The sequence below is a fragment of the Hyaena hyaena genome, unplaced genomic scaffold (genome assembly GCF_003009895.1).
Source record: "Hyaena hyaena isolate Hyena2069 unplaced genomic scaffold, ASM300989v1 scaffold_382, whole genome shotgun sequence".
Classification (NCBI taxonomy): domain Eukaryota; kingdom Metazoa; phylum Chordata; class Mammalia; order Carnivora; family Hyaenidae; genus Hyaena; species Hyaena hyaena.
Window position 1 is genome coordinate 1,195,601 of NW_024081015.1, and position 27,467 is coordinate 1,223,067.

The 27,467-nt window shown below is 49.6% G+C and overlaps 1 protein-coding gene and 1 long non-coding RNA gene across 5 annotated transcripts; one reads left to right on the top strand and one right to left on the bottom strand.

Annotated features, from left to right (window-relative positions):
- Positions 1–6,341: 6,341 nt before the first annotated feature.
- On the bottom strand, positions 6,342–7,259 carry LOC120244363. The gene is made up of 2 exons (XR_005531539.1): positions 7,165–7,259; positions 6,342–6,669 (listed from the first exon to the last, which is right to left on the bottom strand). It is a non-coding gene; the product is annotated as an uncharacterized LOC120244363 (long non-coding RNA).
- A 76-nt stretch (positions 7,260–7,335) lies between these two features.
- On the top strand, positions 7,336–18,877 carry ZDHHC19 (zinc finger DHHC-type palmitoyltransferase 19). 4 transcript variants are annotated; one of them, XM_039250819.1, is made up of 8 exons: positions 7,336–7,575; positions 7,926–8,047; positions 8,537–8,693; positions 9,463–9,635; positions 10,054–10,159; positions 17,379–17,464; positions 17,802–18,000; positions 18,656–18,877. In XM_039250819.1, the coding sequence occupies exons 1-8, from the start codon at positions 7,354–7,356 to the stop codon at positions 18,737–18,739; spliced, it is 1,149 nt and encodes a 382-aa protein (XP_039106750.1). In that variant the 5' UTR covers positions 7,336–7,353; the 3' UTR covers positions 18,740–18,877. The 4 variants fall into 4 exon arrangements, with proteins under 4 accessions (XP_039106750.1, XP_039106751.1, XP_039106753.1 ...); XM_039250820.1 differs by having other exon boundaries at positions 9,463–9,591; positions 10,043–10,159; XM_039250821.1 differs by having other exon boundaries at positions 7,367–7,575; positions 8,554–8,693.
- Positions 18,878–27,467: the final 8,590 nt, after the last annotated feature.

Below are 27,467 nucleotides of genomic sequence, written 5' to 3' on the forward strand. Positions count from 1 at the left end.
CGCTGGTTCTGCTGCCTGCTAGACTCTCTCAGAGGACCTGGGCCACGTGTAGGTGGAGTGGCAGGATCTTCTCCCCTGGTCCTCTTTTCACAGGCTTTCCGTGCCTGTAGGTCCCTAGAACCTATCTCAGAGTTCACCCTGGAGGAATTTGATCCTCTTGACTGGCTAAGCTCCCCCGTTCCTGACTCCTCCCTCTCCCTAGGTGTGGTCCTTCCTTCCTCCCTCCCACAAATGCCTTTGGCCACCTTTTGCTGCCTATCAGCCCCCATCCTACATCCCCTCTAAGGAGTCTTCTAGGGTGATTATAGGAGTAAAGTTCTGTATCCTCCCTGCAATACTACTGGCCAGCAACCCCTTTCTCCCAGGATCTGGCTGCAACCCAGCCTCGGCTCCCCTAGAGATGGGAGTGTCAGGGCCAATCCTGTGACTATGCTGGCACTGTTGGCCTGGCAGGCAGAAGGGAAGACTAGCTGGAAAAGCCAGCCGAGGCCCATGCGGGTTTCCCAAAGCTCAGCCCAGCCCGTGCTGATGATGGTGTATTCAACCAAACAGCAACCAAAGACGCAGCAAAGAAACAGAGGCAGAGTTGCTGAGTTAGATTTCTGAGCAATTCAATAGATTCTGAAAAGCTGTGCTAAACGATATGTTTCTGAACTACTTTATTGATTTGTGATTTCTCTTCCCTCTCTAAGTAGATTTAAAGCTATTCGAATCCAAGCACAGTACCCTTAGGTTCCCGGCCTAGGGTCCAACACATACTAAGTGCTCTTTACACCTGCTTACATGACTGATGAAATAATAAAAGACAGCAACAGCAGCAGCAAATGTTTACTGAGCATTTTGGGTGCACCAGGTGCTGTAGAAAAAACGATGTTCCTTATCTCACTGAAAATTTACAACCACTCTTGTAAGGTAAATACTATCTTTATTCACATTTTACAGATGAAGAACGGAGGCTCAGAGAAGTTATAATACCAGGTTGGATGGAGGCCCATGGGAGTATAGAGATAGGCAGAAGGGACCTAGGTTAGGAGCTCCACTGAGGTTCGGGTAAGGTATCTGATAGTAGGAAAAGGGCCCGTGAGAGGATCAAGAGAGTGGATTCTGGGGTGGGGAGGAGATCCGTTCTGAGGAAGCAGTCACTGATGTGGTACCAAGAGAGAACTGTCACGCGCAGTTCTCTCCCTCTTTCACTCTCTCCTAAAGCACAACTCTTGAGACAGTGTAGTGATCCAGGAGTCTCAGGGACCCTCCGGCGGTGGAGGTAAGGGCACAAAGAAGGTAAGGAAGACAAAGGCATTGACCCAGAGACGGTCACTTGCCTTGGCCCCACCCTGACACAGCCGAGACATAGGGCTGACTCAGCTCCCTCTACAATTTCCACAGGGCTGCTCCCTGGGTCATTCCTCCCTAGCCTGGTGAGAGGCCTTGAGCTTAATTGCTTGAACTTTAGACTCCCTTAGAGCAGATAGCAGGGTGTTGAGGATGTTCTCTGAAACTTCTGGACAGAATTGTGGGAGGTGAAGGCAGGAGAAGGGGGACGAAGAACCAGAGGGAGTCAGGAGGGGAAGGCAGCCAAGGCTGACACTGTGTTCATGCAGCTGAGCAGCAGGGAGGAGTCTCAGGGGAGACTGGTTAATTCTTAGATCGGATGCTGCTGCTGAGGGACGAGGGAGGAGGAATGGCAAGGTGTTGGTGAGAGGGAGGGCTTTCACTCTGAGGGGGTACTTCTGCCTCACCCAGGGTCCCTAGGTGGCCGCCTCCCATGTAGTGTGACCCACGGATTAGTCCAGGGTGATGATGCCTTGACTCAAAGCCAGCCCATCCCTAGCTAAGGTATGGCAAGAGAAGATGAGCTGGACCAGCCAATCACATTCTTCTCTTGCTAATTTTAGACCACTAGCTGTCAAACACTGAATCTTAGACCCAGGAAGAAGGAGTCATTCTTCCTTCCTTCCTTCCTTCCTTCCTTCCTTCCTTCCTTCCTTCCTTCCTTCCTTCCTTCCTTCCTTTCTTTCTTTCTTTCTTTCTTTCTTTCTTTCTTTCTTTCTTTCTTTCCCTTTTAAAAAAAATGTAAATATTCTCACAAAATGGCATGATTGCATGTGAGGACACACCTATCACTTCAATGTTGGCTCTCCTGGTGTAAGGATCATTTTTGAAAAATCACAATATAAAAACCCCATAAATTTCATCAGTTTTCCTCAGGGGTCCTCAATCATTTGATATTTAAAGACCGTTCTCTTTAAGTCTAATTATTTTTGTTTTAATAGTTTTTATACTAAATTCATTGCTTGAATTTTAAAAGTTGTGTATTAAAAACATTCACATTTTTGGGGGCGCCTGGGTGGCTCAGTCGGTTAAGCATCCAACTTCAGCTCAGGTCATGATCTCACGGTTTGTGGGTTTGAGCCCCGCGTCGGGCTCTGTGCTGACAACTAGCTCAGAGCCTGGAGCCTGCTTCAGATTCTGTGTCTCCCTCTCTCTCTCTGACCCTCCCCTGCTCACTCTCTCTTTCTCTCTTTCTCAGAAATAAATAAAAAACATTTTAAAAAATAAAAATAAATTCTTATTGAGGTAAAATTTACATAACATAAACTTCACCATTTTAGTCATTATAAAGTATATAAATCAGTGTTTAAAATTTTTTTTCACATTTATTTATTTCTGAGAGACAGAGTGTGAGTGGAGGAGGGGCAGAGAGAGAGGGAGACACAGAATCTGAAGCAGGCTCCAGGCTGTCAGCACAGAGCCAGATGGGAGGCTCAAACTCACGAGTGCGAAATCTTAACCTGAGCCAAAGTTGGACACTTAACTAACTGAGCCACCCAAGTGCCCCTACCTAATTCAGTGGTTTTTTAGTGTATTTATAATGCTGTGCAACTATCACCATTAGTCTAATTGGAGACAATTTCCATCAGCCCAAAAAGAAACCTCCTACTTCCCAATTCTTCCTTCTTCCCAGCCCCTGGCAACCATGAATCTACTTCCTATCTCTATGGATTTGCCTATTCTGGACACTTACTAAATAGAATCATATGGGGGCTCCTGGGTGTCTCAGTTGGCTGAGAATTCAACCCTTGATTTTGTCTTGGATCATAATTCCAGGGCCGTGGGATCCAACCCCATGTCAAGCACTGAGTGCGGAGTCTGTTTGAGAGTCTCTCTCTCTCTCTGTCCACCTCTCCCCACCCTTTTCCCCCACTCATGCTCTGTCTTTCTCTAAAAATAAAAAATAGAATCATACAATGTGGTGTTTTGTGCCTGACTTTCTTCATGGGACGTGTTTTCAAAGCTCATCCATGTTGCAGCACATGTTAGTGCTGTGCTCCTTCTTATGGTTGAGTAATATTCCATGTGTGGACATACCAGATTTGAGGCATGCCCAGATTAATGGGCATTTGGGTTATTTCCATTTTTTGGCTATTATGAATAATGCTGCTCCTTTACTGAACTCATTTATTAGCTCCGATTGTGCATGCGCGAGTGTGTGTGTGTATTCTTTATAAAGTTTCCTATATACAAATTGTGTCATCTGCAAATAGAGATTTTGGAGATTTGCAGTGCAGATGCTCTTTCCTTCTTTCTTTCTTATTTATTTTTGAAAGAGAAAGTGAGTGTGAGCAGGGGAGGAATAAAGGGAGAGGGAGAGAGAGAGAGTCTTAAGTAGGCTCCAACTGCTCAGCATGAAGCCCCACACAGGGCTCAATCCCATGACCATGAGATCATGACCTGAGCTGAAGTCAAGAGTTGGACACTTAACTGACTGAGCCACCCATGCACCTCTTCCTTCCTTCTTTCTTTCCTTCCTTCCCCAGTTCCTCTAACTACAAATTCCAGTATAATGTTAAAAAAAAAAGTAGCAAAAGTAAGCAATCCTGTCTTGTTCCTGAAATTACAGGGAAAGCTTTCAGTCTTTCATTATTAAGTATTATTAAGCATTATGTGTGGGTTTTTCATAAACGCCCTTTATTTGAAACATATCCTTTTTATTACTAGGCTGTGGAGTGTTTTTTAAAAAATTTTTTATAGTTTATGTATTTTTGAGACAGAGAGAGACAGAACATGAGCGGGGAAGGGGCAGAGAGAGAGGGAGACACAGAATCCAAAACAGGCTCCAGGTTCTGCGGGGCTTGAACCCACGAACTGCGAGATCATGACCTGAGCCAAAGTCCAACGCTTAACCGACTGAGCCACCCAGGTGCCTCTAGGCTGTGGAGTGTTTTAATCATGGAACGGTATTGGATTTTGCCATACATATTTTTTCCTTCGTTCTATTAATGTGGTGTAGGACACTGATTTATGTATGTTGGACTGATCTTGGATTCCTGGAATAAATCCCTCTTGGTCATGGTGTATAATCCTTTTAATATGCTGCTGGATTCAGTCTGCTGGTAGTTTGCTGAAGATTTTTGCATCCATATTCATAAAGGATATTAGTCTTTGGGAGATTTTTTGTAATGTCTTCAGCTGGCTTTGGTGTCATGGTAATATTGACATCACAGAATGAGTTAGGAAGTATTCTTTCCTCTTCTATTTCTTGGATGAGTTTGAGGAGGATTGGTGTTCATTTTTTAATGTCAGATAGAATTTACTAGTGAAGCTATCGGCCATTCTTTTTTTTGAAGAGCCTACTAGGCTGTCAACCTTGTTGATTTTTCCTTTCTCAACTTTTAGCTGTTTTAGACTAGTTCCTTATTGGTTGATGACTTTTTGGGTGATTTAACTGCTGTTCCAATATCACTTCAATCAATATCATAAAATTCTGCTTCTTTTGCAAGATTTTAAGTGTCACTTGGTAGTAAATTGTCATTGTACCTGCACTTGGCATTGTTTTGCATTACAGTTGAGATGGAAAAGGAAAATGCTAATTTTTAAAGTTTATTTATTTATTTTGAGAGAGAGACAAAGCAAGGGAAGGGGCAGAGGGAAAGAGAGAGAGAGAATCCCAAGCAGGCTCTGCATTGCCAGTGCAGAGTCCGATGTAGGGCTTGAACCCATTAACTGTGATATCATGACCTGAGCTGAAATCAAGAGCTGGATGCTTAACCAGCTGAGCCACCCAGGTGCCTCAGAAGATGCTAGTTTTAATGAAAGGTGATGTTTGAGTGGGACCCCATTTCTTATTCATTACTTAACATTTTTGTGGGTTTTTTTTTGTTTGCTACAGGACATCATAAATTTAGGGATTTAGTTAAAAACAACTAAGAATGCAAGACACAGGGGCGCCTGGGTGGCTCAGTCAGTTAAGTGATCGACTCTTGGTTTCAGCTCAAGTCATGATCTCTGGGTTCCTGAGTTTGAGCCCTGCATCAGGCTCCATGATGGGCACCTGCTTGGGATTCTCTCTCTCCCTCTTTCTCTGTCCCTCCCCTGCTCACACTCTTTCTCTCAAAATAAATAAATAAACAAACTAAAAAAAAAAAGAATGTAGAAAACCCCCTGGATTCTAAAACCACAAACATAAAAATTTATTGAATTTATTGCTAAATTCAATAAATAGAAAAAACAAAAAATTTGCGAATTGACTTTAGAGATTAGCATGCAAGATGTTTATTTGGGAAGTTTTGGGAATCAATGCATGTAAAAGCAAAGGAAAGGAAACAGGACTGAGCTGAGGAGAAGTCAATCTGTGGTAAGGGCCCAACAATATCCTTAGCCAAGGTCAGTCACACAGAGGCTGAATGGCCCTTCAGAATTGTTGTGCACTGAGGAAAAGTGTCTGGGCCTTTATACTTCATGAATTCAAATGTACTTTCACCCACTCTGGAAGAGTATCCAAATTACTGAAATATTTATTCATATTGATAATAACCTTTTACCTATACAGGTATTAGATTCAATCCTCTTTTTTATTTATCAGCTTACCCCACAATGTGGGCCCAATAAATAGGGGAGCTCTTACTATATTGTTGAGCATGTAAGAAAATATGGAGCGTGTTAATTATATCTCTGTATTAACCTTATATGCATGGCAGTGCCATGTCACAGGTTATGAGGGGGCAGAGCAAGCCTTTGGTGTCACCTACCAGTCAAAAAGACACAAAGTCAATTTTATTCTTCTGACTTTGGGCCCCTGCTTCAGAAAATAGCAACATCAAGAGGTACCTGGGCGGCTCAATCGGTTAAGCATCCGACTCTTGATTTTGGCTCAGGTCATGATCTCAGGGTTGTGAGATCAAGCCCCATCAGGCTCCATGTTGAGCGTGCAGCCTGCTTGGGATTCTCTCTCTCTCTCTCTCTCTCTGCCCCACCCTCACCCTCTCTATGTAGCACACTAGTGCGTGCTCTCTGTTTCTATCAAAATAAATAAACATTAAGAAAAAAACAAAGTCAGACTCTTGGAATTACATATTTTATCCATGTTGAAGAATAATACAATCACTGTTGAAATTAAAGCGACATTCAAATGGCCATCACACTTCTACACGCGGGAGCTCTGAAAATGTGTGCAGCTACTATATCTCAGAAGACTCCCATCCGGTTGGTAGTAGCAGTTCTGAGGCTAATTGGTGGCGTCTGGGTCACAGGGCTATGTGCTAGCTGCAGGATAGGCTTTGAATGTGAATATCTGGCAGTTTCAGCTCCATCTGGTATGGGGGACAGTCCTTGCCCTTCATGAAGAGGTATGGTGCAGGGAATCCTCCAAACACAGAGGGGTTCAGACGCCTAATAGCCAAAACAAATGACCAATGTCAGCCGCGTGTAACAGCAGAAAACCCAGCTACCTTCTCATATAATAAGCAGCTCAGAGAGAGGCAGTTTAAGTCTAGGGCAGTGACTCAACAGTGTCATTCTTTGTAGCACGTTGACATACTGCCTAATGGTTCCAAGGTGGTCCCGTCAGCCAGCACATCTAGGTTCAAGACCAGAAGAAAACAAGGCAAATCTTTTCTGGGAATCCTCAGCAGGCATCCCCTTTGTCTCGTGGACCAGAATTGTGTTGTGAAGCCAGCCTTGGAAATGAGAGCTCTGGAAAATTATCTAGCTGCCCCTCAACTCCCCAAAGTGGAATTTTATAATAATGAAGAGGAGAAAAAAAATGGAGGTAGGGTGAACAACGAGCACTGTTGGCTTCGATTAGCACTGAGCCTGAAAAGATGACTAGAATCGCCCACCTTCCCCCCACGTGTCTATCTAATCTCACGTAGTCTCAAAGCCAACCTCGTAGGGCAGGACCTCTCAGTCCCTGGCACAAGTGTAGGGTGGGGGCTGCAGCTGGAAGTTCCGGTTACTGGCTGCAGACAGTTCTGCTGAAGAACCCCTAGCCTCCATTCTCCTCAACCTCTGTGATGTCACATTGGAACTTCTTTCCTTCCACCCTGGGCTGTGGATTCCGAGGCTGCTGTGGCCATGGGGCTCCTGGAGCCAGCTGGGGCGAGGGAGCCTGGTGACTCTGATCGCCCCTGGGGGCGCGGGAGGTCCAGCCATGCCGCTCTTGAAAGACTCCGTGCCCCTCATGAAGGAGCCCCATCCCCTGCCTCAGACCCCACTTCCCTGGATCCTCCCAAGCCTGTTTGCTGCCTTCAATGTAATGCTTCTGGTAGTTTTCAGTGGCCTCTTCTTTGGATTCCCGTGAGTCTCCCTCCCACACAAGCCACAGGTTTCCTACAGAGATGGAAAGGAAAACAGATGACAGTGCAGAGGCAGGGGAAGTGCAGAAGAGGGGTGAGAGAAGGGAGGATACTCTAGGCAGAGGGCATCGAATGTGCAAAGGCACAGGTATATAGTGCTTAGTGCCTTTGGGAGTAGCAGGTGGCCCATAACACTGGGTGACATTTGGTGGAGTCTCTATAGATCTGTCACTAGCCTGGATATTTAGAGCAGGCTTCAAGGTATGTGGGTTCTGATCAAGTGGAGTGGGTTCAGGAAGAACTTCACCATCCCCCACCCCAAATCAGGGCTGAGCCCTGCTCTGATCTCAGTTGCAGGTGGCTGGCCCAGAATGGGGAGTGGGCTTTTCCCCTCGTCACAGGCCTCCTTTGTATCCTCACTTTCTTCAGTCTCGTCTCACTCAATTTCTCAGACCCCGGCATCTTGCATCAAGGTGAGGCACTGGTCCCTGGGAGAAGGGTGTAACCCCTCCTGAAGGGTTCTTTCCATCTCCCCTTTTCAGGCTTCAGGACCCTTTCATGGCACATCCTCCGTTTCCTAGGCCCTGCCTCTGGCACTTAATCGTCTAAGCCATGGAGATGTGAAAAACCAGATTTCTGGAGGTTTTCCAGTTGCCTTGGGTGGGGAGAGAAGCCAGCCCTTTGAAACCACTCAGTTCTCCCTTCCACCTTCCCACTGCACAAACTCCTTAAAGTATCAGTCACAGTTTCAAAGGGCTGAGTCCTCACCGAACTCTTCTGGCTGGAAACCTACCTTCCCTTTGAATGCCAGTCTCTCTGTGCTTGGGCAGATGGCCCAGTGGAGATTAGGGATGCCCCTGCCCACCTCTTCCCCGCACTTCCTGGAACCCAGCAGTGATAGGGAGCTGCCTCCCTATGCCCGGAGCAGCCAATGGATGGAAGGCCCTCCTGCTGCTGCCCAATCCTCTTCCCTTGCCAGGCTCCAACGAACAGGGCCCCATGATGGTGCACGTGGTGTGGGTGAACCAGAGGGCCTTCCGTCTGCAATGGTGCCCAAAGTGCTGCTTCCACCGCCCGCCCCGGACTTACCACTGCCCCTGGTGCAACATCTGTGTGGAAGTGAGTGACCTTTTTTACTGCCCACCTGCCCCCACCCCACCCCTGCCCGGGAGGCCCACTTACAAGGGAGCCTGTGGCAGGCGTGAAACCACTTCCGGGACCACTAAAGGCCAAGAGTGGCGGTAACTCCCAACCACTCTTGGTCACTCATGCAAGTCACTACATGTCACCTGTCCTGGGAGGCTGGCCCTTGCCTGTGCGGGTGCTGACACACAGAGGCATCCACACCTATGCTGGGCCTGGTCAGGCCACGGGGAGAAAGACACTCGTGTCTTCCACCAGGCTTGCTGAAACTAGGTGCCCGAGGCCCTCAGAGTGGCTGTAGGCCTGGCCAGGGAAGCTTTGCCTGTCCCCTCTGAGGGTCTCCTGGGCTCTGAGTGCTGGGCTGTCTCATGCACAGGCTGCAAAGGTTTACAAACGTGCTCTTATCTGGTCCTTACAACCCCGGGAGGCTGCCTGGGCAAGGGTATTATTATCCCCATTCAATGGATGACAAAATAGAGGCCCAGAGACAGTCTGTGTCCTGCCCAAAGTTACACCAGGATGTGTCCCACGGAGCGCCAGGAAGGCCTCTTGACATATGACCTTGTGAGCCACAGATACTTAATGGTGCTCTAACCATAGATATGTCAGCGTTAAGGACTTTGTGGCTGGGTTTCTCCCTAGGGATGAGAGCCAGTTGAGGGGCCAAGAGTAGGTGGCCTTTGGGAAAAGGGATGAAGCCTCTGATTAGGGGTCCTCCAGGCCTGCTCCCCTCCCTCTTGCTCAGGACTTTGACCACCATTGCAAATGGGTCAATAACTGCATCGGTCATCGCAACTTCCGCTTCTTCATGCTGCTTGTCCTGTCCTTATGCCTGTACTCGGGTGCCATGCTGGTGACCTGCCTGATCTTCCTGGTGCGCACAACCCACCTGCCCTTCTCCACGGACAAGGCCATTGCGTATCCGCCGTGGGGCCAACGTAGGGAGCACTGGGGAGAGCGGGTGGGGGTGAGGGGAGGGATTACCCCGGAGGGAGGGCGGGAGCACGCGGATCACGCTCTCCCCCACTCCCGGCTAATGGTGGCTGGGGGGGGGAGGGAGGGAGAACCCCCAGGAACTAAACGGGGGTGGTCAGGGCCAGGGAGACGGGCGAGGCTAGAAGGGACAAGGAAGAGCTGAGAATCTAATAGGGTCATAACGAGGAGTGCTAAAGGTGGCACGGAGCCTGGAGAGCAGAGCGGGCGAGGTGTACCCCGGACTGAGCGCCGGTAGCGGATGGGAGGTCCTGGTTGGGGGCGGGGCTCTTGGGGCGGAGTCGGGCGAGGGGCGGGGCCAGGGAGGAGGGTCCGGCGGCCCTGCTCCTTAGCTGGTGCGCAGCATCTTGGTAGCTGTACCCGCCGCCGGCTTCCTGGTGCCACTCTTCCTGCTGCTGCTGATCCAGGCCGTGTCGGTGAGCGCGGCCGAGCGCTCCTACGAGGGCAAGGTACGCGAGGCTGAGCGGGGCGCCGGGATACCGGGCTGTGGGTAGTCTCCTTGCGCCCCCAGGGACCTCTGCCCTTTCCGCTTTGTGCACCGCGCTGGTGCCTGACGGCCTGACCCGCCTCGAAGGCGCCTCATTACCCTTCTAGACCTAGACGCCTGTCCCGCCTGCTCCTGGAGCTCGGTGGTCACTCTCCTTCCTGCGTGCACTGCGTCGGGGGCCTGCTGAGTGATAGGCCATGTGTGCTTAATTTTGAGCTTTGAGCGTAGAGGTAAGGCTACCCCCTGCGCTTGTGGTGACAGGGGAACTGAAATCAGGGTTAACACTCGCCAAACACCGCTGAACGCTACGAGAAAGGGCCTCCCCTGCGTTGAGAAGCACAGACTCAGAGAGGAACTTGAGTTCAGGGAGGACCGCTGTGTGGTCTAGGGCGTGCCGCTTAGTGGTTTGGACCGTCAGAAAGCGCAGAGAGCGGTTCAGGTGAGGGCGCAGCCCGCAGAAAGGCCAGGAAGCCTGCAAGTTTGGTGAATGTGGTTAGGATGGTGAGGAAAGGGGGGGGGGTGGTAACTGGAGCAGAAGGCGGCATGGGAAATCAAGTGGACTGCTCGGGATTGGCCGGAATGCAGAGGCGCAGAAAGTCAGGTGGCGAATTTAGTCTTGGTCCAGTGGAGACCTGGCAGCTACGATAGGTTTGTTTGTTTGTTTTTAATTGTTGTTTTTACATTAAAATTCACCTTGCTTTGGTGCACAGATATATGAGTTTTGACAAACATACAGTCCTGTCCTGTAACCACCACCACCACCACCACCATAATCAAGATTTACGACAGTTCAGGGGCTCCTGGGTGGCTCAGTCGGTTAAGCATCCGACTTCGGCTCCGGTCATGATCTCACGGTTTGTGGGTTGGAGCCCCGCATGGGCTCTGTGCTGACAGTTCGGAGCCTGGAGCCTGTTTCAGATTCTGTGTCTCCCTCTCTCTCTGACCCTCCCCTGCTCACGCTGTCTCTCTCTCTCAGAAATAAATAAAACATTTTAAAAAATTAAAAACAAAAACAGATAACTTAAAAAAAGATTTACAACAGTTCCATCACACCGCCTTCCCCCCCCCCCNTCACGCTGTCTCTCTCTCTCAGAAATAAATAAAACATTTTAAAAAATTAAAAACAAAAACAGATAACTTAAAAAAAGATTTACAACAGTTCCATCCCCCCGCCTCCCCCCCCCCCCCCCAAATTCCCTCATGGGCCTTCTGTAGCTAGTTTCTCTCCCTGTCCACAGCCTTTGGCAACGGCTGTTCTGCTTTCTATCTCTATAGTTTTTCCTCTTCCAGAAATTCATATAACGGAATCATAACGTTTTGAGTCTGGCTTCTTCCACTTAGGATACTGCATTTGAGATGCATCCATGTTGCTGTCCAGATCAGTAGTTTCTTCCTTTCTATTGCCGTGCAGTATTGCATCATGTGGATACAACACTGCTTGTTTCTCCGTTTGCTGATCGAAGCATTTTCAGGTTGTTTCCGGTTTTTAGCGATTATAAATGAAGCCACTATAAACATTGGTGTACAGGCATGTGAACATACATTTTCATTTCTTTTTGGGTAAATACTTAGGAGTGGTATTACCGGGTCATACAGTAACTGTACGTTTAACTTTATGAGGTCACCCAATTGTTTCCAAAATGGCTGCATTCCCATTGTGCATTTCCACAGGCAATATGTGAGAATTTCAGTTGCTTTGCGTTATCCCTAGCATTTGGTATTGTCAGTTTTTTGTGTTTTTAAAAAAAAATTTTAATGTTTATTTATTTTTGAGAGAGAGAGAGTGCAAGCGGGGGAGGGAGAGAGAGCAAGGGAAACCGAATCTGAAGTAGGTTCTGGGCTGGAACCCACAAGTTGTGAGATCATGACCTGAGCTAAAGTCCCATGCTTAACTGACTGAGCCACCCAGGGGCCCCTGGTTTTTTTAATTTTAGCCAGTCTAATAAATGTGAAGTAGTAGCTCATTGTGACTTTAACTGGCATTTTTCTAATGACTAGTGATGTTGAGCATCTTTTCATGTTCTTATTTGTCATCTGTATATCTTTGATTACTTGTTCCAATCTTTTGCCCATTAAAAAAATGTGGTGTTTTTGTTTTTAAAAAAATTTTTTTAATGTTTAATTTTGAGAGAGAGAAACAGAGAGAGAGAGAGACAGACAGAGACACAGAGTGTGAGTGGAAGAGGGCCAGAGAGAGAGAGGGAGACACAGAATCTGAAGCAGGCTCTAGGCTTTGAGCTGTCAGCACAGAGGGCTTGAACTCACAAACTGTGAGATCATCACCTGAGCAGAGGTCAGACACTCAACCCACTGACCCACCCAGGCGCCCCCCAAAATGTTTTTTTTTTAATTATTTAGTCCTAAAACTTCTTTATGTGCCCTGGATTCAGATATGTGTTTTGCAAATGTTTTCTCCCAGTCTGTGTGCCATCTCAATTATTTAACAGTGCTTTCCAAAGATCAGAAGTTTTAATTTCTGACGAAGTACACTATTGTTTTTTTCCCTTTATACACCGTGCTTTTGGTGTTGTAATTAAGAAAGCTTTGCCTAACCCAAGGCCACAAAGATTTTCTCATGTTTTCTTCTGGAAGTTTTATAGTTTTAGATTTTATATTTAGGACTATGACTTATTTTGCATTAAATTTTGTATATGATGCAAGGTATGGGTCAAGATGTATTGTTTTTCCATATGGGCTCTTCCAGCACCATTTGTTGAAAAGACTATCCTCTTGCTTTGAGTTACCTTTGCACATGTGTCGAAAATCAGTTAAATATATATTTGTGGGTATATTTTTGGACTCTATTTTTTTTGCTAATACCACACTTTCTGGATTAGTAGGTTTACATTATGTCTTGAAAAATCACACAACGTGAGTTCTCCAACTTTATTCTTTTTTGGAGTTTTTTTGGTTATCCTAGTTCCTTCGATTTTCCACGTAACTTTTGGAATCAGCTTAATTTCCACAAAAACTTTTGCTGAGATTTTTATTTGGATTATATTGAACCTGTAAGTCAGTTTGGAAAATTGACATTTTAACAATATTGAGGTTTTGAACGCCTTTCCATTTACTTCTTCAATTTCTTTTATTAGTGTTTTGTAGTTTTCAGTATAGATCTTGCATACATTGTGTTAGATCTTTTCTAAGTATTTTGTTTTTTGCGTTATTATAAATGTGATTTTATTTTTTTATTTTTTTAATTTTAAAATATTTTTTAATTAATTAATTTGTTTATTTTTAAATTTACATCCAAGTTAGTTAGCATATAGTGCAACAATGATTTCAGGAGTACATTCCTTAATGCCCCTTACCTATTTAGCCCATCCCCCTTCCACACCCCCTCCAGCAGCCCTCTGTTCTCTATATTTAAGAGTCTCTTATATTTTGTCCCCCTCCCTGTTTTTTATATTCTTTTTGCTTCCTTTATTTTTTTTTAAAGAGGGGGAGAGGGCAGAGGGAGAGAGAGAGAGAGGGAGAGAGAGAGCCTTAAGCAGGCTCCATGCTCAGTGTAGACCCTGATGTAAGGCTCGATCCCACAAACCTGGGATCATGACCTGAGCTGAAATCAAGAGTCAGATGCTCAACTGATTCAGCCACCCAGGCTCCCCATAAATGTGTTTTCTAATTTCTTTTCTATTTGTTTATTATTATAAGGAAATACAGTGGATTTTTGTTTATTGGTCTTGAATCTTGCAATTTTGCTAGACTCACTTATTCTAATAGCTTTTTGTTGACTATGCATAGAAAATCATGTCATCTGTGAATAAGGACAGTTTCATTTCTTCCTTCCCAACATGTATGGCTTTATTTCTTTTTCTTTTGTTACTATACTGACGTCTTGGATCTCTAGTGCAATGCTGAATAGGAGTGATAAAAGTGAACATCCTTGCCATGAGATTCCTTTAGTAGGACAATGACTTGGCTAAAGGTTGTTGTTGTTGTTGTTGTTTAAATCAGCTCCACCCCCTATGTGGGGCTTGAACTCATGACCCTGAGATCAAGAGCCACTGAAATCAAAAACCATATGCTCTACCGACTGAGCCAGCCAGGCACCCCAACTGAAGGTTGTTTTAGGAAGATTGTAGTTGGCTACATTGATGAGGGAGGGCTGAGACAACTGACAGGACAGAGGAACCGTATTTGCCCACCACCTCCTGTCCTTACAGTCGCTACTCAACCACTCCCGCCCACCAGTGACTCCTCTTGCTCATTCCCCGGTAGCCCTTACACAGTACCTTCGGTGGTCTTCATGTCTTCTCTCTCCAGCTTCAGCCCATCATTTCAGCCTCCCTTGGGCAGCACTCCCCTTTCCACATCCCATGGTTCTTCTAGCCCCACATTAGGCCCTTGGCCTGCCCTTGCTCCACTGTTGAGAATAGGGCTCTCCCAATCTGTAATCTCCAGTCTTAAATCTCAATAGGGTCTGCACTCTGTGATTCGCTGCATTCCATGATGAATGTGACTCATTCATTCAGGGCTCTGTCCCCTCACCTGCAGAACCCGTTTCAGGCATTCTTTTTATTTTTAAAATTTTTAATCCTTATTTATTTATTAGAGAGAGAGAGAGAGAGAATGTGAGTAGGGGAGGATCAGAGAGAGAGAGGGAGACACAGAGTCTAAAGCAGGCTCCAGGGTCTGAGCTGTCAGCACAGAGCCCGATGTGGGGCTTGAACCCACAAACCATGAGATCATGACCTGAGCCGAAGTCAGATGCTTAACCGACTGAGCCACCCAGGAGCCCCTGTTTCAGGCATTCTTTTTTTTTTTTTAAATTTTTTTTTAATGTTTTATTTATTTCTAGGAGAGAGAGAGAGAGACAGCGTGAGCAGGGGAGGGTCAGAGAGAGAGGGAGTCACAGACTGACACAGGCTCCAGGCTCTGAGCTGGCAGTCAGCTCAGAGCCCAACGCGGGGCTCGAACCCACGAACCGCGAGATCATGACCTAAGCGAAAGTCGGACGCTTAACCGACTAAGCCACCCAGGCGCCCCTGTTTCAGGCATTCTTTACACACTTCAACTTCATTCCCTTCCTACCTCCATGCCTGAACCACATCTTCTGGGGCCAGTCTGAATTCCATCTGCAGCTTCGTATCGGCAGGGAGATCTTGGATTTGTTACTTAGCCATCTGATGCTTCAGTTTCCCCGTCTGTAAAAGGAAGCTGCAAGGGTTAATACGTGTAAGACACAGAGAAGAGTGTCCAGTACAAGCAGAAGCCCTATATATTGTTGTTGCTCTTACTGCCATTCCTTCCCATCATCATTTACACGTGTTCACGTCTCTCTCATCTGAGGAACAAATCAAACACTCCTTAACATCACGAGCGTCCTCTCCAGCTGTTACGTTCTCCCCTCCAGCAGAGCCGTATTTCTTGAACGAGCTGGCTTTGCTCACCCGTATCATTCTTCACCTTCCTCAGCCTGCTGTGAGCCCTTCCTTGCTGTTACGCTGATGCTGTGTTCTCCAAGGGACCAGTAGGCAGTCCTAAGACATACTCTTTCCAGGCACACAGTATCATGGAAGCTGAATGCCCCACCATGGCCACTCAGGGCCCTGCTGTCTACTTCCCAGGGCTGCCGCTCCTCTCCCTGCTGCTTGGAGTCTTGGGCCCTTGCTCCTCTTCTTCTGTGCGCTGCCCCGACCATTCCCCAGCTGCCTGAAAGTTAAGGCGGGCTTTGGTGGTGACGGTGTTTCCTCAGCCCCTAGTGCCGTGCCTAGAACATTGTTGAGGCCCCCAAGTATCTCCGAGTACATGAGTGAACCTATACACAAAGGAACTGATAATGCTTTGGGAGAGAAGGAGAGAGAGAAATAGAGAAAAGCCAGATGCCCCGATCCCTGAAGAAGGGCAGAAAGCAGAGGCAGCAGGGAGCTGGATGGCAGGAGCTGGGGCAAGAAGGTACCCGCTTTGATTTTTGCCCCGTGGAGCGTGAGAGCATTTGAGACATGGAATTGGGGCAGGAGAACTGGGTCTGGAGCTGGTGAGAGAGGCCAGTCTGGGAACTCCCGAGCTGTTGGATTCCATTTACATCCGAGAGGCTCTCATGTGGGGAGAGGGAGGTGCTGTCTTTTATTAGCAAGTTCTAATGAGCTCATCAGACAATTCTCATTCCTTTAAGTGTTGAACAGTTGTTCTTGTATACTGTGTATACATCTAATCAATCACAATTTATTTCTCTAAATTTAAAGTTCTAATTGTAAATATAATCAAACTCTTCTAACCATTTAATTAAAATTGCAGATAGAATACCAGGTTCCCTTAAATGCTTTAAACTCGTTAAAGTAGGCAGAACTCAAAGCGTCGTGATGGTTGGTGTTGCTTTTTGGCAATGATGGGACATTGTGGAGCCGTCTTGACTTTTTCTCCCGTAGGTGTCAGCTGCCCTGCATAGACGCCTTTTCATGGAGAATAGTGTTGAAGGTCAAAATCTTCCTGCAGGGAGATTCATGACATGGGACACAGGGGAGCTCGTGGTGGGCAGAGGTGCCCCTGGGCCACTTTTGATCATGATAGACATTTTGTAGCTAAGGCTCTAGAAGTCAGAGTGAGAATCTGCTTGTGCTGGGGAGGAGGAGGACGGCGAGGCTGATGGGTAGAGGGAGGGGAAGGGAAGAACTTGGTTAAGAGTGTCCAGGGGAGGACTTGACCTTTGGGCTTGACCTTCACTGCATAGGTGCTCAGGAACTTCGGTTCAGATTCCCAGGGCCAAGTTATTTTGTTAGGGAAATATGATTAGGCTTTATGCAACTGGCCTTCTAGCTAGTGAAATTCAGAGAAGGCACAAGTTTGGAAAAAATGAGAAGTGGGAAAGTAGGGAAGTTGGGGGAGGTATAGAACTGTCTTTGGAGCAGTTTAGCCACAAAAAGAAGATCTGAAAGTATATCTAGAAGGTGTTAGCAGGAGGATGTGGTGTGACCAAAGGAAACAGAGGAGAGGATACTGCAAAAGGGGGTACAGGTGATGGGGAGGATCCCCAAGAAGACAGGAGAGGTGGGTGCAGAGCCAGGGATTGCTTGGAGAGAGCTACTCAGAGGTGGGTCAGGGGAGGCCTTGGTTCACTGTCTCCACGGAGTCTTGCCATGAGCCTGGGCTGAGCTGACCGTTCAGGGAGAGCCATCAGAGGGTGGGCCGCCGGGTCCTGATGGATCTGAGTTCCTCTTCTGGCCCTCACCTCCCTCCAGTGCCGATACCTGCAGGGATACAACCCCTTCGACCACGGCTGTGCCAGCAACTGGTATTTAACAATTTGTGCACCGCTGGGACCCAAGTGAGTTGGCAGACCAGAGGGGCGGGGTGTGTGTTTGAGGGAGTGCGGGGGATTAAGTCGGGTCATCACCCCTGATCCCTTAGCCCAGCTCCCAGGCCCTTGTACTCACTGTCCTCTTTCGGGGTTTCCTTCAGGGCATTGTGAGAGCCTCTGGAACCTCCACTTCATTGCCTTTGTGGATTCGTGCCCTAAGAAATGTGGTAGAGGGACACTACAGCCTGAATGAGACTGGTCCCAGCTGGCTGCAGGGCCAGGCCGTGGGCTGTGTGCTCCCCAGACTGAGGGGCAGCGGGCCAGGAGGGCCATGACGCCTCCCATCTGTCTTGTTGCTCCCCAGGTACATGGCTGAAGCTGTCTGGCTGCAGAGAATGGCAGGGTCTGACTGGGTGCCTGTGCAGAACGTCCCCATGTGCCCCTCCGTGCTCAGTGCCCCATCCCTCCCAGAGCCTGGGTCTGGCCCCCAGCCCACACCTTCGAGTCTCCACAACCCAGGGAAGGGCCCCCCAAGGAGTGGTGAGGCTGCAGCCCTCCAGGAGGTAAGGAGAGAGAGAGTGTGTTGTGTGTGCACATGTGTACATGCAGGCATGTGTGTATCTATGTGTGTTGGGAGAGGGTTTCTGTGGCTATTACAAGTGTTGGGGGGAACCCCCTCACCCCACATTTGGCTGGCCCTGAGACTTGAGCACTCAGAGCTTGAGGGAGGGGCATCATAGACCTGAGGAATGCTGGAAGTAAAGTCACAGTCCTCAGAATACACCAGGGGTCCCTGGAGACATAAAGGTAAAAGGCCACACCACTCACTTGCTGGTTGGCCTTGGGCCAGACACTTACCCTTTCTGGGTGTCAGTTTCCTCAGCTACTAGTGACTGAGACTAGCCCAGTGGTTCATAATTTGGAGGATGGAGTCCTTTATTTAAAGGCAACTTTTACTCTGAAGCCCAACATACGAAATGTGTGGAAGTGGCCCACTAAGAATGAAGTGGGGGGTGGGGGGGTGGGAGGGTGTGTGTGTAATCCACAGCCTCGCCTTCCCCCAGGGCTCCTGCAGTGACATCCTGTGGGGCCAGCCCACTCCTTTTGCTCTCCCTGTGGGGCTGGTGGCTTGGACAGTTCCTTGCTCCCCAAATGGAGGGTCATGAACTGTGGGGCAGGGGCTTGGGGAGAGCCCCCATCCCTACACTCTGTGTTTAGCTCCAGGCAGGCCCAGTGCTGCCCCTGCTGCGAGAGTGCCCCAGACGAGGCTCTGCCCACCTCTCGCCGCTTCACACCCGGTGATGCCAGGAGCCCCTGCATCTGAACCTCATCTCCTGAGCCTTGTGTGGAGGCGTGTCTGTGCCCCACCCTTGCCTACTCCCCTGGTGGGAGTGTCGAGACCCTCTACCAAAGCCCATTAAATACCCTCTGCCTGCCTCCTACAAAGGCCCTGTCTGTCCTACTGGTGAGGGAGCTTGGAGGTGAGGGAGGCTCTGGGGGGCTGGGACGAAGACTCTGGGAAGGAGGAGCCAGGGTCGCATATTGGCTGGCTCTGGGACTTTGGGCAAGACACTAACACTTCTCTCATCCTTAAAATGGGGCAACCATAAGGACCACAATGAGGGCTGGAGATGATCCCAGCCGGTCCAGGGAGGTCAGCCCTGGGAAAGTCCCGGGCTCTGCCTGCCACTCCCCTGTCTGGCTGCAGGGGGCGCCCGCCGCCTGAGAATTGGCCAAGGCAGCCAGGTCCAGCCTCGCCAAACTGGAGCCTCCCTGGTGACTTGGAGGCCCTTTTGCTGCCTCATCCCTGGGAGGTGGAGGGGTGAGGGTATTCTCCATTACAGTACAATTCTGCATCCTTCTTGCTAGCTGGTGTCACCTTGGTCACTCCTTCCTATTGGAGAGTCACATGCTGTTCCTGTTCCTGTCCCTGGGGTGGGTTCCAGACCCTGTGAGTCTGTAGGTCCCTGGGGGATGGGAAGGGGATGGGGAGAGAGGGAACCACCTGAAATTGTGGTTTCTCTAGTGGCCAGTGTGTGACCTTGGGAAGAGAAATGATGGCACCTTTCCCAGAAGGGTGCCAAAGGACAAAATGAGGTGGTTCTGGCCACACATCAGGTGCACAGTAGGCACACAATGAATGCAGCAGTTATATTTATGCTTGTTTTCTCCACCAAACACATAACAGACCACCCAGCATTTCTCCAAGGACCATCTTCTCAGAATTACCTGGGTCCTCAGACCACCAACTCAGAATCTTGGGGAGAGGAAAAGGCAGGAATCTGAATGTTTTTGTCAAGTGCCCCATGTGCTCCTGCCACCCTGAAAATTAGAACTGCTACGTTAGGAGGTGAAGATGGGCACTAACCACACAGCTTCCTGGCGCCCTTGTTTCCGGGTGAGATCAGGATGTAGTGAAGGTGGGAGGAAGGGATGTCACCAGAGGACCAGATGAACACCTCAGGGTCCCATGGAGGTGTGTGTGCCTGTGTGTGCACGCTTATGCTTGTGGGGGGACAGGAGCTCATCCTTTGGGGGTGTCAGCCTAGGCTGGAGAGGTGGGTGACCCACAGTGCAGGACATAACTTCAGTTCTCTATATGCTGAGTGCCTCTCACTGCTGCCCGTCCTTCTTCCTCCTACCTGGAATGTCATGGTGGCTTTGGGCCCTTCTGTGTCCAGCCCTGGCTTTACCCATGACTCTGGCCGTGGCTCTCCGGGCCCCCAAACAGTCTTGCTCAACCCCAAGGACTAGAGCTCTTTCTTGTGTCCTTTGCACTGGTCTCACGGACTCCCCATCCCAAGCGCTCTCAGTGTTCAAGGCTATTCTCAGCTCTCACCTCTGCTTAACCCAGAGTTAACCTTGGGTTCTGGGAGGGGTGCAGAGTACTCACTGGCATACAAAAAGGCTGCTTAGTTTTGGTCTTGTTCTAAATGGCTTCAGTGGCCACATCTAAGTCTTAGGGCCAGCATTTACAAGTACAGCTGAAGCAGTCTCATCTGTCTGGGAAGCCTGCAGTCCAGGGGTGCCTGGTGAGGGGAAGAGGGCATGAGGCCTTTTGAACACCCAACCCCAGGGGTATATGTAGTGTATGTGTTTGTCACCTGTCTGGTGGTTTCAGAGGGCACAGCTCAGCCTAGGCTGCCTGGCAGTGAGGACAGATGCAGATGGAGTCCTTGGGGGAGGGGGTGCTGAGCCTGGGCCAGAGAAGAGGATCCAGGATCTTGAGCCAAGGCCTGGATAGGGAGATATTCAGGGAACTGGCTGAGTACCCAGGTGGTGCCTGCCTGGAGCCCCAGCTCCACTGGGGCCTGAGAAGGCCAGGCCCCCGGGTCTGGGAGGCCTGGTCCTGCTCTGCCCCATGGCCTGTGTCTCTGCTGCCTGCCTGGTTCAGAGCCTGGCGGCTGGTCATTAGGGTTGAACCAGGGTCAATCCTAAGCAGGGTCGCTGCTCCCAGCTGTATAGGAGACTCTCTCCAGCAGGGCTTTCCAAGTCTTTAAAAAAATTTTTCTAATGTTTATTTACTTTTGAGAGAGAGAGAGAGAGAGAGAAAGAGAGAGAGAGAGAGAGAAAGAATAAGATGGGGAGGGGCAGAGAGAGAGGAAGACACAGAATCCGAAGCAGGCTTCAGGCTCTGAGCTGTTAGCCCAGAGCCAGACGCAGGGCTCGAACTCACAAACTGTGGATTATGACCTGAGCCAAAGTCAGATGCTTGACCAACTGAACCACCCAGATACCCCAGGGCCTTCCAAGTCTTAAGCCAGGTGTGAGTTATTTCCCCAAAAGCCTGGGCCTCAGTTTTCCCACTGGGCAAGAACATAACTTTTCTTAGGTTCTCAAAGGCAGCCATGACTCCTTGGCTCCAGGGCATAGATTCTGGGTCTCTCTCGTCCCTCCCAAGCTGAGGTTTTCAGGATTTCTTTAGGAAAGCCCTTTTGATCAGGTTTCTCCGCTCCTCAAAGGGTAAGTGGACCTAGATTGCCCCTTCCTGTGACTCCGCCCACACCCATCCCTGAGGCCTTAGACCCACCCTCAGAGGTTCTTTAATTCCAGACCAAAAGCTTCAGCTGAGCTGCACTCACCTTGCCTCCGTGCCCCTCCCCACTTCTGCTGAACCTGCCCTCGATTCTCAGAGACACCCTTTGGAGCCCTTGGCCCACTGATAAGAGCAGGGGTATTATCCAAGTCCAGTTATAGAGCCAGCTCTCCACGCACACCCAGAAAGCCCTGCCTTGGGCAGAAGCCAAGGAGTTACCTCTCATCCCGTAGGGCTGCCAGGTATCCACGTGTCTGGACCCCACTGAGGTCCCCAGCCCACACCTGGAACTTCATGGAGCACTTTGGACCTGGGAAGGAGAGCCCAGAAGCAGCCATGCTTTTGTCATGTCCAGACTTTTCCTCCAGGGGCCTGCTAGAAGGTCAGGGCCTATGGAAGAGCACTGGCTTGGGTGTCCTTCAGCTCTGCCACCAACTAGTACGCTATGGGAGTGAGGCTCTTCCCTCCGCTTGGCCTCAGGTGTCTTGTCTGTAAATAGGACGATCATCATGACTACCTCACAGGTGGTCACAGGATCCCAACTCTTTAGAACTGCAAGGGACTCAAGGGTTACCTTCTCCAGTTGCCCCTCCACCCCTCGTTTCACAGACGGAGACTGGAGAGAGAAGGGATTGCCTAAGATGACACGGTATCCAAGCCAGGCGGTGTTCTCTCTGTTTGTCAGGCTGCTTCTTCCCTTCTTGCTCCCGGGGACCATTCTAGAGGAGCAAGGACTTGGGCAGCTATTTCAGGGCCCCACCTTCCAGCCCCCAAGCTTCAGAGCCAGGCAGTGTGGTTCAGCATCATGCCTGGGGGACCGATAAGAAGGCTGGGCTTAACTCTGTCTCCAGCCCTGAGCTGGGAGTGATAATGATGACCTGCCCTGCCCTGCCCTGCCCTGCCCGCTCCACCCAGGAGGGCCCTGCTGATGGTGGAGGGTGGGGTAGGTGCTGATGGGGCAAAGGAGGTTTGCCTGCAGTGAGGGATCAGGGCCCAGAATCCTACTGTGTCAGCAGAGCTCAGGCCCCTCACCGAATGACCCTCCTGGGCACCTGGCTACAGTGCCTGGTACCCGGGTGATGCTCCCCCAGTGCCCACATCCTACTCTTTAGTTCCTGTGTATGGAGTGTGCCGGGCTGATGGTTTGGCAGGCCCTGTAATGGGTAACGAAACCTTCACTGAGCACTGCCAGGGCCTGGCCAGTGATGGGGGGTTCATATGTGCTTCTTTAATCCTCACAACCCTCTGAAGTTGTCACGTTTTCGAGATGAGGGAATCGGCACTGAAGAAACAGGACTCTTTACCAGGGTCACACTTCTAAGTGGCACAGTCACATCCCTTCTAGCCTTCACCATTGCACTATATTTCTTTCTTTCTTTTTTTATTTAAATGTTTTATTTATTTCTGAGAGAGAGAGAGACAGCGTGAACAGGGGAGGGTCAGAGAGAGAGGGAGACACAGAATCCGAAACAGGCTCCACAGAGCTGCCAGCACAGAGCCCGATGCGGGGCTCGAACCCACGAACCATGAGATCATGACCTGAGCCGAAGTCAGATGCTTAACCGACTGAGCCACCCAGGCGCCCCTGCCCTGTGTTTCTATAGGCGGTGATATATATATATATTTTTTTTTAATTTTTTTAAAAATATTTTTATTTATTTCTAGGAGAGAGAGAGAGACAGCGTGAACAGGGGAGGGTCAGAGAGAGAGGGAGACACAGACTCTGAAATAGGCTCCAGGCTCTGAGCTGGCAGTCAGCACAGAGCCCGACGCGGGGCCCAAACCCACAAACCGCGAGATCATGACCTAAGCGAAAGTCGGACACTCAACCAACTAAGCCACCCAGGCGCCCCTTAATTTTTTTAATGTTTATTTTTGAGAGAGAGACAGAGACAGAGACAGAGTGCAAGTCAGAGAGGGGCAAAGAAAGAGGGAGACACAGAATCCGAAGCAGGCTCCAGGCTCTGAGCTGTCAGCACAGAGCCCAACGGTGGAGCTTGAACCCACGAACCATGAGATCATAACTTGAGCGGAAGTTGGACGCTCAACCGACTGGGCCACCCAGGCGCTCCAGCAGTTATATTTTATTTCAGTTTGTTACAGTAGTCCTCCTTATCCACGGGGGTATCCTCCAAGACCCCCAGGGGATGCCTGAGACTGTGGGTACTACTGAGCCCTATATATCCAATAGTAAAGTTTAACTTATAAAATGGGCACAGTAAGATTCACAGCAACAACTAAAGAGAAGCTGGAACAATTATAATGGCACACTATAATAAAAGCTATGTGAATGTGGTCTCTCTCAGATTCTCTTACTGGACTGTACTCACGCTTCTGGTGGTGACGTGAGATGATTAGATGGCTACCAGATGAGATGGAGTGAGGAGAATGGCGTCGGCACCGAGACACAGTGTTAGGCTAGCGTGGGCCTTCTGATGACACCTCAGAAGGAGGCTCATCTGATTCTAGACCACAGATGACGGTGTGTGAGTAAGTGAAACCGTGGATAAAGGCAGACTGCTGTTGTGGTTGAGAGCTGGGCTCTGCAGACAGACGGCCTGCTTCCCCTGCTGCAAAAGGAGATGCATCATTGCACCTCATGGCGCTCTTCCGAGAATACATCATGCAGTGCGTGCAAAGAGCTGGGCTCAGCACTGGCACCCGGGAGGTGCTTGATTGATGGCAGTGATGATGGCCTCCAAATGATGGAGGCGTTGCCGGGAGTCGGGACTTGGTGATCTCCTGTGGCCTCAGGATGCTGGTTACCGTGGCAACAGCAGCCTGCCTCTGCCTGGTTTGCTGTGGGTTCCCTAACGGCTGGGCTGCAAAGGTGAAGGGTGCTGCTTCAGAGGGGAGATTTGCAGTCTTGTTTTAGAGAAAAGCAACCAATGTCAGTGTCTGTGGGCCAAAGGAGAATGGAGGGGCGGCCTGAGAGTCTTCAAGGGAACAGCAGGATGACCACCCAAAGGCTCTGCCCTCCCACATGATGATGGAGTTTCCTGTTAAGAAAACACATTGTTGCTTCTATTTTGTGGCCGCATAGTGTCCTAGGCTGAAGGACACTGGTCAAATGCTGTGGTCATCATCTGAACCCTGTGTCTGGGCTGTGCTCGGAGCTCCTGCCTGCTCTCCCCTCTCCCCGCGGCCAGTCCTTCCCTCACCTCAGTGTTTGCTCCCCACTTCTCCCCGCCCACCCCGCTTCACCACCATCCCCAACCCCCCAACTGTTCCTGGACTACAGCTTCCAGGAACACAAAGTTAACTGTCTGGCAACTTTCAAGTAATACCTTTTAACTGTGATTCTTGGAAGGCCCCGGGCTTGGGTGTGGAAACCCACAGAGCTCTGGGCCAGGCCAGAGGCAGGGCCTACACAGGGCGCCTTTGTCTGTCTCCAAGGGACTTCCTCCTCCCAGCCAGGCCCACGCTTTCACAGCTTTCTTTCTGGTCAGGGCAGTTTTGCTGCTTTCAAACTGGAAGGGCCCCTCCTGAATATCTAGCTTATATCTCAGTGAGAAGAAAACCAAGGCACCGGTGGGGGAGGTTCAGCAGGGCCTCCCACAGGTCACTCACCTCGGTAGGGGCCGGGCGAGGCTGGGTTCCAGAACTCCTGCTTCTGAGCCTTTCCATCACACCACCGTAAGCAGCCAGGTGGGTCAGAGGCCTGGACTGTAAACTGGGAGGCACTCTTCTCCTGGTGGCCTAGTAGCTAGAGTCTGGTGGGCAAAATTATAATGACAACAAAAATAGTATCCATTTGAGTACTAACTGTGGGGTGAGTGCTTTGCATTATCTCATTTAATCCTCAAAATGACTTGTGGGGAAGGTGCTGCTATTACTTTTGTGAATGGGACCCTGGACAAGCTTCAGGCCTCTGTCTCCCTATCTGCAAAGACAGAATTTTCTGGAGGCTCCCTGGGACTACTTTTACCCTGACCTGGAAGTCCATGACTCAGTGACCAGAAAGGAGGGTCCTTGGTCTGGGGACAAGCCCTAAAGTGGACAGGACACTTGGCAGGGCTTGTTGAATGACCTAGGGTCATTTACCTGAACCTCATCTGTCCCCTGGTAGCAGGGGACACATTAGGTCACCAAGCAAGGGTACTAATCCTAGGGCAGGACCCTTGGCCATCTGTGCTGGGAAATCCCCTGTCTGGTGTTCACCAGAAATCTATCTGTTCCTCAGCCACTGACAGAAATGGAAAGACTGTCCTATCTGCCCTTTTCCTGGCCAGGACAGTGGGACTCTGTGGAGAGGGCATAGACTGGGCATCAGGAGAGCTGGAATGGAAAGCAGACCCTGCTGCTTCTGGCCGTGTGACCCTGGAAAGCTGCTATCATCTCAGGGCCACTGTTCTTACATCTGCAAAAGGGGTACTAAAGCTTGTGCGGAGCTCCCTCCCTCAGCACTGTGGGGTCACCCATTGCACTTTGGGAAGACACTGACATTCCCTTCTTTGCACAGGCCACAACTTAGTGGGTGTGGGGTTGCTGTGAAGGGAGCAGAAAGAGGGCCATACTTGGGCTCCAGTATTTGTCTCCATTCCCCCCCCCCCCCCCACCTTGGGCAGCCTTCTCTGGCTCTGGATTTGGGCCATTTGGAAATGGCGAAAGTCAGGAATGGGCCACCTCTTTTTAAGTCCCTGACAAAGCCTGGGTCACCTTCCTTGGGTGACTCCTCAGCTCCCCCTCTTCTCCACCAGGTATCTGTCCCTAGGAGGATAGCTGGCTGGACTTGGGTTTGGGGCAGGGATGTGGCCCTCTCTGCTCCCAACTGGTACCACCACCTGTCACTTCCTCTGGGTCTCTGCCTTCAGGGTGCCCAGGAGTGGAAGCCTCTGGAGGGTCTCAAGGTCTGGTTGGACCAGGGTCACTCTGAACCTGTGGCAGAGACTTGGGCTGCACCCATCTTGGCCAAGAGGCTCTCTCTACCTTGGACACAATTCAGACCAAAGAGTAAAAGAGGTTTGTTCCTAAAGCAGAGACCAGAAGTAGGCACACAGAGGGTTCTTTGCTTTGGAGTTGAAGCTTTAAAGATTTGTTTTCTTTAAATATCCTGCTGCAGGAAAGAGAAGCCAAAAATCAAACATTACTGAGACATAAATTTCAGGTTGCTTTAAAGGCACAATTTGTTTAGTTTCCGTCCCACCCTGTTTCTGCTCAGTAGGATCTCAGGGATGTGTCCCTGGGGTTTGGAGGTGGGTCCACACCCTCCTAGGCTCGCCTATCCAGCTTCCCCGGGGGATTTCCTCAGTACCAGAGCCAGCCAGTGGGCCTCCGCCGGCACAGCCTGACCTCAAGCTTGGTCCCAGGGAGGGTGTGTGCACGTCCAGCTCAGGAAGTGAAGGTAACTTTCCTCCATCCTCAGCTGCATTGGCACTGCTGATTATATACCCTCTTTCTTGAAAAAACTCTCTTCATCCTTGACCTCAGGGATCAGACACACCTGCCTCTCCTCCTGACTCCTGCCCTAAAACTCTCCCCCTCACCTCCAACCGGGAAAACTTCCAGGCTCTGTCCCATGCCTTCCTCTTGCAGAACTCGTGCTCTTGCCTTCAGTAGTGCTGGGCCCTGCCAGTGCCCCAGGCTCTGGCCTTAATTTTTTCCTTTTTTTTTTTTTTTTGACAGATAAAATTATAAGGTATATAAAGTGTACAACATGCTAATTTGCTATCTGTATACATTGTGGAAGGATTCTCCCCATTGGATTGGCCTTAAATTTTCCAATTGAACAATTCCCTTGGAGTCCCAGCAGAGGCTCGGGGGTCCTTCCATATTCTAGCACAGTGGGGAAAGGAGAGAAAGCAAAGACAAAACCAGCCATTGAGTGAAAGGAGCGCTTGGTTAGCATGAGGAAGCAGCTGAGCCAGATGCCAGAGCCTGGGTCCGCGGGAGAGGGCGTCTGAGTGTCCCAGCCTGTTGCCAAGCCTAATCCAAAGGGTGACCCATAGCTGGCCTTGACCAAAAGAAGAGCAGGATGGGAGCAAACCTCTGGGC